Below are 9,273 nucleotides of genomic sequence, written 5' to 3'. Positions count from 1 at the left end.
GCAAATTTAGCAAAAATCTTAAAGTCTTAAAATACTAAATGACCAAAATACCATTTATACTCACTTTTTCACCCCCTCCTATCCTCACATACAATCACCCCCTCACATACACTCACCCTCTCACAACTTTTTTTAAAATTATAATTTTAAATTTACACTTTATACCTCTATAATTAATTAATTAATTTACTTTACGTCCTTTACTTTTAAATGTTTCATTTTAAATCTTTATCAAATTAACATACATAATCGTATATCAATTAAAACATGTTTAAAAAATACATTTTTATTTTAACAAGTTACACTATTATGATCGTGTTGTTAAATACCTTCGAAATGAGTCTAATATTGAATAGATTTTGACTTAATTATATTATTATATATTATATATATTGTGAAAAAATATTTTTAATATTTACGATTTATACTTTTATAGTTATTTATTTATATATATACTATATGTTTTGGGGTTAGGCTATCCAAATTGCACTGTATAATATGTTTTGAATTAATATGTTCTTGGGTTTTTTTTGAAATATATATATATACATGTATTAATTTAACCTTAATATGAGTTTCTGGACAAGAAAGAGGGTAAGCAGTTGAAATTTCATTCTAAAACTCATCTTTTTTTGTCTTTTCATGGCTTATGATCTGTCAAATTTGTAGTTTTATTTATTGGTTTTGAGTGCTTATCTTAAAACTCAAGTTTCTTGGTTCTTTGCTCTTGGTGTAAATTGAATACATTTGTGGAGTCGTTTAAATATGTTGGATTTTAAACTGTCATACAATTTTTTTCATCGATAGTCTGTAATTGGAACTATAACTCTTATTTATTCAAATTGTATTAATATGTAAAGACCAAGTGCAACCTATATCATCGTTAAATCTTATCTTATAAAACCAGTAGAACTTTAAAATCGTTAAAATTCATGACTCCCGCCACATTGCGCGGTACACAACTAGTAGTAAATAAAGCAAGAGTAGAGATCCATACCTTGGAAGTAACCCTTTAGAAATGTGCACGATTTGATACACCAAATACATGAGTTCGTAATATTAACGAACAAATTTCACTAAAGATTTTCCACTAACAAATATATTTAAGTATTTATCTAGTAATTTAGTACATGAGAGAATTTATTTTGGAGTAAATTAACGTCCGGTTGTTAAAAAAAACACCATTTCTGTGTTTATCATTTTTTGTTGTTGTGGTTTATGATTTGTTATTGCATTCGTTCCTCATCCTTAACTGTAAACCACCGGTGAAGTTAATATCAAGGGCGAAAACAACAATAAAATGCAAACAATAGGGACTAAAGTCGCACTTTTTAACAAACTATGGGGACTAAAATAGTAGTGTTTACTCTATTTTGCAAGACGCCGGAGAAAAAGCTGATCCGGTAGACGTGCCACATGACCAGCAATATAAAAGGCGAAATGGCAACACCGGCACCGGCACCGGCAGCCACACAGGAGTTTACAATCTCCTCTTGATTGGACAGTAATATCGAAACGAAACAAATTCTAAATACACAATACACAAATGGGAAGGAAGTTTTTCGTCGGCGGTAACTGGAAATGTGTAAGTATTAATTTACTCCTCACTGATTTTAATCTTATGCCTTATTTAATTTCATCTTATCATACGACCTGTTGGTTCGTTGTTTACGAATCGATCCTTGAAGCCCATGTTATCATTCGATTTCAATTGTTCATGTACAACGAACGACGTGTCATTGAGGTAATTTATATGCCCCTTCATTGAGTGGATGATGGATTTGAATTCTTCATTTAAGTTTCTTTGTATATGAATGGAAGTCCCTGCAAATTTTCTTTTTGATGTTATCGAACTCGCGTTGGTTAATTTGGGCCTAATTTACTATTTTAATTAATTTTATGGGTGATTTTAGTTTGAAATTTTGATCAAGGCATTTATGATGGTATTAAGTTTGTGAAGAACTCACAGCTTTCCCTATCTGGGAAGTGTTTAAATTCAAACTATGTTAGATGTAAACGGGCTATGAAAACTCATTTTAAGGTCATTTATCCAAAAGACTCGAACTGAACTTACCCCAATGAACAACAGATATCATGCTCTAAAACCCTAATCGGTTTCGGACATCAAGTTTTTGTGGGCTTTTGGGACTTGAAGTTTGGATATGAGTAGGTGCTTTGTGGATGAACCTTGAGCATGCTTGTGACATCCATAGTCTAATTCATTGGTGTGTTGAATTTTTGTATGCAGAATGGAACCTCAGAAGAGATCAAGATCCTTTTGTCACTTCTTAATGCTGGTCAAGTTCCATCTGGAGATGTTGTGGGTATGGAATTTTGGTTTATTAAAAATGATCCCATATATATACAAGAACCAATCATTTTATAAGATATATAATCATATATGTTTGATGCTTGTTTTGGGTATGGGTTGTAATCATATGTTTGATACTGTTGCAGAGGTTGTAGTGAGCCCCCCATTCTTGTTTCTTCCATCTGTTAGAACTACATTGAGGTCTGATTTTCATGTTGCAGCCCAAAATTGTTGGGTTAAGAAAGGAGGCGCATTCACCGGTGAGATCAGTGCAGAAATGCTTGCGAACCTGCGTATTCCTTGGGTTATCATTGGCCATTCTGAACGAAGAGCTCTTTTTAATGAATCAAACGAGGTAATGCATATACACATTTGTTACTCGATCGCCATCATTGGCCATTCTGAACGAAATGCTTATGATTTTTGTCCATTTGGTGGTCGTATTGCATCCAGTTTGTTGGAGACAAGATTGCTTATGCTCTTTCCCAAGGTCTAAAGGTAATCGCTTGTGTTGGCGAGTCTCTTGAGCAGCGAGAATCAGGATCTACCATTGAAGTTGTTGCTGCACAAACCAAAGCAATCGCAGGTACACCACACATTCCATTCAAATTCCTTTCAGATTCCAATTTCTTTGACAGATGTGATCTCAAAGGAGAGTGTGTGTTTTAACATTCAAAATTTGGTGTGATTTTAGATAAAATATCAAAGTGGAGTGATGTAGTTTTGGCATATGAGCCTGTTTGGGCTATTGGAACAGGAAAGGTTGCTACTCCTGCTCAGGCCCAAGAAGTAAGTTGGATACTTTGTTTTCATTTATACATTCTAATGTTTTTGGTAACCATAACTTTGGCCCATTAAATCCATGGGATCATGCAAAATTCCACCTCCACATGGTCTAGGAAAACTTCAGACCTTCAACCACCTGTTGGTCCTTAGGGTACGTTTGTTACGTGGGACAATATAGGACAAGACAGAACAAAAACTTGTTATTACACATTCGGTGCGACAATTAGACTGCGATACATGATTGAGTGGAACGAAAATCCATTTTTTGTGTCCCACCAAAATAGGTGGAACAAGGAAGATGGGAGAAACTTAATAACTTACTAAACATGTCAAATTGAAACCTTTAAAACTTCCAAATACTTTCATCTGCCTGCCTCACTCTTGTTCATGAGTTCAATCTATTCTGTGAATATCGAACATACCCTAAAGGAGTTGAAAGCTTCATGAGACAAGCCCATGATTGACCATTAGGCCAACCCTTAGGTGTTTTTCTACCTTCTAATATAATCTCATTTGCATTACTCAGAGCACTCATTCTTTACTTTTGCCTTCATCACGTCATCCGTTTTTTGCTGTTGTAAAACTATTAACCCGTGGTTCATTGTGATCCTGATTCTGAGTATAATCTAGAAGTAGAGATGCACAAAAAAGCCAAGGCCTGGCTCGTGCCAGCCAAAAGAATCCCAGGCCTAGAGCCTGAAGCCCGGTCTAGGTAGGCCTCAAAGCTTGATCAAGCTGAAATTTCAGGAGCAGGCCCAGGCCCATCCCGACCCGAGAAAGGCCAGCCTAAAAAAGCTTGGCCTTAAAAAAGTGTGATCGGCTTTTTCTTCAACCCAAAACCCCGCCTGGCCTAAAAAAGCCCGAGCCTTTTGTTTTGCTCACTAAAACCGGCTTGAAAGAGCCCGGTCCTTGTCCATCTCTATCTAGAAGTGTGCTTTATAGCCTCTAGAATATCTGTTTAATGGGTTTGAGTTAGGCAGAATTTGTTTATTGAACCTTTGTGAATCGACAGGTTCATTTAGAATTGAGGAATTGGCTTCAAAAGAATATCAGCGCTGAAGTTGCATCTACTACACGGATAATCTATGGAGGTATCATTCAAAAACTTCTTTAACATGCCATCACACACATCTATCAAGAAATAAAGAAACAATTCTATATTTAATTTTTTTTTTCTTATATAAAATAAATGAGATATTCATTTTATTTATGTAAAAAATAGCATGAAACATTTGGTTGGAAATGTAATTAGGTTCGGTGAATGGTGGGAACTGCAAGGAGTTGGGTGCACAGCCTGATGTTGATGGTTTCTTAGTTGGTGGGGCTTCTCTCAAGGTAATTATTATTAAGTAATTAATTATCACCCACTCACTGTACAATACAATTCTACGTATAATCACAAGCCTGGTGCTGATTGGTTTGAGTTTGACTCCAAAGGTCAAAAATACCGGGAGGTCCCAGGTTCAAATCCAAGGAGGAATAAAAATTCCCTTGTGGCCACGGAGGTTCAAATACGGTGACTCCGGACTATCTGCAAAGCAGGTGGTCGTCCTGGGATTAGTCGGCTCGCATAGCGGGTTAGATATCCAGGTTAAAAATTAAAAAAAAAATTCTACATATGATACAAGTATTTGTTGCTGAAAATGTTTATATACGTAGGCTGAATTCTTGGACATCATCAAGGCTGCCGAGGTCAAGAGAAATGCTTAGCCCGTATTTTTATGGCTTATTCTAAAATAATAAAAAAAACTGATCCATCTTTATTCCTTAAAATCATTATACATCTCGTCTTGATTCATTATCTGATCCTTTGCTATAACTACAGTTTCTAAATTAAGTTCTTTTTAGTAATTTCTTTTATATGTATCAGCTAACAAAACTTAAATCTAATTTTATGGGTTTTGTGTAAGAACCGTATAAAACAATTAAAAATAAACTTATATTTAGTTTATTTAAATATTCTTATAATTATATATCTTATATTTTACATAAATAACAAAAAAAGCTATGGTTGTGTTTGACTTCATGTTGTGTTTGGCATGAGCATTTTTCACTTGTGAAACTTCATGGTTTTTTCAATTTCTTTTACGTATCATATCAGTATATTACTTCAAAGTTTTAAGCCATTTAATGTTATTTGTAGGTCTTTTTTGACTTTTTTAATAGATGGAGGTGCAAATAACAACAACCCCCTAACTTTTTAACATATATCCTCATCTATTTCAATTGACAATTGTTTTATAAAAATCATCTCTTCTAAAGAACAATCATAAATTCATTAAATGAAACATCATAAATACCAATTTATTGTATCCAAAAATTGTAAAATCATATCAAAAATGTCACGAGACAATAAATGCACGTGATTGATAAAGTACCCCGTGACAAGAAAATGGGAAATTGCGATTCAAATTCAATGTTTTTGTGGGTAGGCTTTTGGTGTGCGCTTTTTCTTCTTTTTCTTGCAGGGTGGAGGTTGTTTATCTTTAAATGTTTTCTCTCAAATTAAAAAACATAACTAAACATAAAAAATTAACTAGATTGACTTAGTGGATAAATAATAAAAAAATACATATATGAAAATGACAATTAGATAAAAAAAATTATGATTACATCACAAAGTCTTAGTTGAGCAGGGTTTGAAGGGATTATTTATGTAATATATAATGCATTTCTTTATCTTTAAATGTTTTTTCTAACAGAAAAAACAAAGGAGAACGGCATAAAAAGAGTCAAATAAGAAAGGTTTAATCGTTATGACTCAAAAATTGTTTGATTCAGGTCATGTTTAAATTACTCAACTTGTTTTTTAAGTTTATCGAAGGTGTTCTGTTTGATATCTCAAGCTAAACAAAAAACTTATTTCAAATAATGTTTTATATCCCTTATATTTAGGAAAATTTGTATACCTTTTTTTTCTTTTTCTTTTAGGTCACTTTAAATTGTCATTTAATTTATCAGTCCGTTTTTTTCCTCCAAATATGACTAGTTTATTAAACAAGAGCCAGTTTATCACCTAATATCTTAGTTTATCAGCCAACATCTAATTTTTCAACTAACAATTACCTTATCAGTTTGTTTGTCAAACATAACATTGACCTGATAACCCTAGAAATTTGGTTTATTTAACTCCCAAATATCTTAACGGCCATCGTTTTCCTCTTTTGTCATAACAAAGAAAGTAATGAATTTGTATTCTCACATAGTCTCGCATGGTCCATCTAGAAAAAACACTTGGTTTCAGATTCATGAATTTCAACTTTAAACTGTTAAACCTTGGAATAGTTGATTGTTATTTCTAGATAACAACGAAATTAAAAGAGGTTGCATATTTTTTTATTAACCTAGATATCCAACCCGCTATGCGAGCCGACTAATCATAGGACGACCACCTGCTTTGCAGATATCCCAATGTCACCACATTTGAACTTCCGTGGCCACAAGGGGATTTTTATTTCTGCTTGGATTTGAACCTAGGACCATCTGGTACTTTTGACCTTTAAAGCTAAGTTCAAACCAATCAAACACCACCCTTATAATTAAAGGTTGCATATTTAAGATTAAGAGTAAACTACATGCTTCGTCCATGTGTTATTCCCAAATTCTGGATTTTGTCATTTGAGAAGTATATAAAACAAGATAACAATATATTTTATGCACCATAAATAAATATGCATATAACCTTATATAATCATACGTCATATGATCTGAAAATTATGTCACATTCTTGACGTGTTAATAATTATTTTCAAAAAATAAATTAATAATTAAATATCTATCATGTCAGTCATTGATAATAGTATTTTATATTTTATTTTTAAAATTTTAAAAATAAATATATCAATATTAGTATCAAATTAACTATTTAAAAGTTTTTGTTTTTTTATAATTTCTTTAATTCAATTTTTTTTATAATTTGGTTTAATAATATAATTTTCTATAAAGATAATAATTAAGTATTTTGTTAGAGCTCAATGATTATCCTAATTACATTTTAGTTTTTTATATTCAAAATGAAATATTTATCCTCTATTTGATTATATTTATCTAAAGTTAGTTACACTAATTTAAAAAATAAAGTCTTAATAAGTTGTATTAATACACAATTTATTTGTAATATTGAGTTTTAAGCAATATGCATCAATAACAGTATTTTATATATAAAAAAATGATTTTTAAAAGTTTTTATCAAATGCTTTATAATATAGTATAGATAAAATAAAAAAGGATGTTCTTACAAAAATAATTAAATGGAGCATGTTTTGGACTTTTAAAGATAAGGATAGAGATCCAAAAGTAAGGTGGATTTGGACCATACAAATGTGGAAAAGAAAATGGCACATTTTAAGAGTTTAGGGGATAGAATTAGGACCATTTGATAGCTACAACTCCCAAATTATATGAATCATGCCTTTCACCAAATAAAACATAAATAATTACTACCAAAATGTATGTATGTTACATGGGCCATATAAGAATGAATGGTATATAAAGAATTCGTAAGCCTAAATTTGTTGACAATCGTTTTTATTTCCGTTCAAGTTGGGATATTGACGTCAATTGGTTGACGTACAAAAACAAAGTCACAAATTTAGTTCCAATCGAACTATTGCTTTGTTGTTAGGACCACTTGTGAAATAATTGTAATATTATATTCAAGCGGTTTTATAAGATTTTGTTGAATAAAGATTTGTATCGAGTTAATTATAATATTTGACGTTGATTAATACATGACTTGAAAAGCTAAGATCTTGGTCATAAATTCATTTTTTTTTATTAACCTGGATATCCAACTCATTATGCGAACCGACTAATTCTAGGATGACCACCTGCTTTACAGATAGTCCGGAGTCACCGCATTTGAATCTCCGTGGCCACAAAGGGATTTTTATTTCTTATTGGATTTGAACCTGAGACCTCCTGGTACCTTTGACCTTTGGAGCCAAACTCAAACCAATCAGACACCACCCTTGTTCATATTTATAAAATATTAACATCAATTATTTAATTTAGAATTGTATGGTAAATATTTTGTACATCGGAGTTGGATTATAGCAAGGTTATCCTGGATATGGAAATAAAAATGTATATTTGTTAAACATACATAAAACGATTAGAGAACGGAGGTCGACAAAACAAGAATATGCATAGATATTAAAGCAGAACAATGGGTTTTGAAACTGATATTTTAACTGTACATAACGTTATCATAACTTTTCTTCTACCCATCATAAGGAAATCATCAAATTATGGATAAAGGCACAAATTATTCGATTTTGAACATACTATTTTTTAATGGGTGTCGACCAACTGCTTTATTTTGTCATAAGGTGAGTATATAGTGATCATATTGTAAAGTTATTAATTTCTTTTTGATTAATTTTACAAACAAAGCTCTCAAATATTAAAATTCATCGTATTGTATTATAATAATATATACTATTTTTAAATGTTTCAACACATTCATATAGCAAGTTTCTAGATCATTTATTGTCTAAAATTAGTGTTTTAAAAGACTCGCCACTACAGTTGTCGTGGTACATCGGGACTCAACTCTTGTATTTGACGTCGCGTTAAGCATGTGCCACGAATGCCTAATAAACGGTTTTTGACTTTTTGTAACACGATATTTGATTCTTTTTACATTTTTAATGTCTTATTTGTTAGTTTTTAGTATATAACATAATTTAAATTGTTTAATATTGTCAATGCAATTCATTTATGAAAGTAGAATATATATATATATAGGGGCAGGTTCAAATGAAAACCATGCAATTCTAAGAAACCGTGTAAACCAAATTCGACCAATAGAAAAATTCCATTCTTTTTTAATTAAATTTAATCAATAAGGGTATTTTGATCATTTTCTATATTTTTATGATAAATAAGGTAGTTATTAATAAATATTAAATAAGGAAATTTATTAATGAAAATTTCTTGAATGTTAACATATTAAAAATTTTAATATATTATAATATTAAAAACTTGATTTGAATGGAGCATTCATAATGAAAATGTTTCATAATGAAACTGTTTCATATGGGACGTTCATAGGCGAACTCCATTCCTAAAGTTCATGAAATTGTTTCATATGGGGCAAATTTCATGAAACTGTTTCATAATGAAAAGGTTCATAATGATGAAGCATGTTCATAATCTAATACTCTAGGCATATT

At 31.4% G+C, this 9,273-nt stretch overlaps 1 protein-coding gene across 2 annotated transcripts; it reads left to right on the top strand.

Moving 5' to 3' along the window:
* Positions 1-1,427: 1,427 nt before the first annotated feature.
* LOC112525152 (triosephosphate isomerase, cytosolic-like) lies at positions 1,428-4,971 on the top strand. Of its 2 annotated transcripts, none has more exons than XM_025135137.1 (8): positions 1,428-1,585; positions 2,249-2,324; positions 2,533-2,666; positions 2,765-2,897; positions 3,006-3,100; positions 4,110-4,188; positions 4,350-4,432; positions 4,757-4,971. In XM_025135137.1, exons 1-8 carry the CDS (start codon positions 1,547-1,549, stop codon positions 4,805-4,807), a joined length of 690 nt encoding a protein of 229 aa, XP_024990905.1. In that variant the 5' UTR covers positions 1,428-1,546; the 3' UTR covers positions 4,808-4,971. The 2 variants fall into 2 exon arrangements, with proteins under 2 accessions (XP_024990905.1, XP_024990904.1); XM_025135136.1 differs by having other exon boundaries at positions 2,458-2,666.
* Positions 4,972-9,273: the final 4,302 nt, after the last annotated feature.

This window comes from Cynara cardunculus (assembly GCF_001531365.2).
Source record: "Cynara cardunculus var. scolymus isolate 2C chromosome LG 13, CcrdV1, whole genome shotgun sequence".
Lineage (NCBI taxonomy): Eukaryota > Viridiplantae > Streptophyta > Magnoliopsida > Asterales > Asteraceae > Cynara > Cynara cardunculus.
This window is presented reverse-complemented; position numbering and strand designations above follow the sequence as displayed.

Bases quoted from the DNA above. Each gene is read 5' to 3' on its own strand.
- LOC112525152 (XM_025135136.1), top strand. From the start codon at position 1,547: ATGGGAAGGAAGTTTTTCGTCGGCGGTAACTGGAAATGT. The intron at 1,586-2,248 runs GTAAGTATTAAT...TTTTGTATGCAG, and splicing joins TCGGCGGTAACTGGAAATGT to AATGGAACCTCAGAAGAGAT. The intron at 4,189-4,349 runs GTATCATTCAAA...AAATGTAATTAG, and splicing joins TACACGGATAATCTATGGAG to GTTCGGTGAATGGTGGGAAC.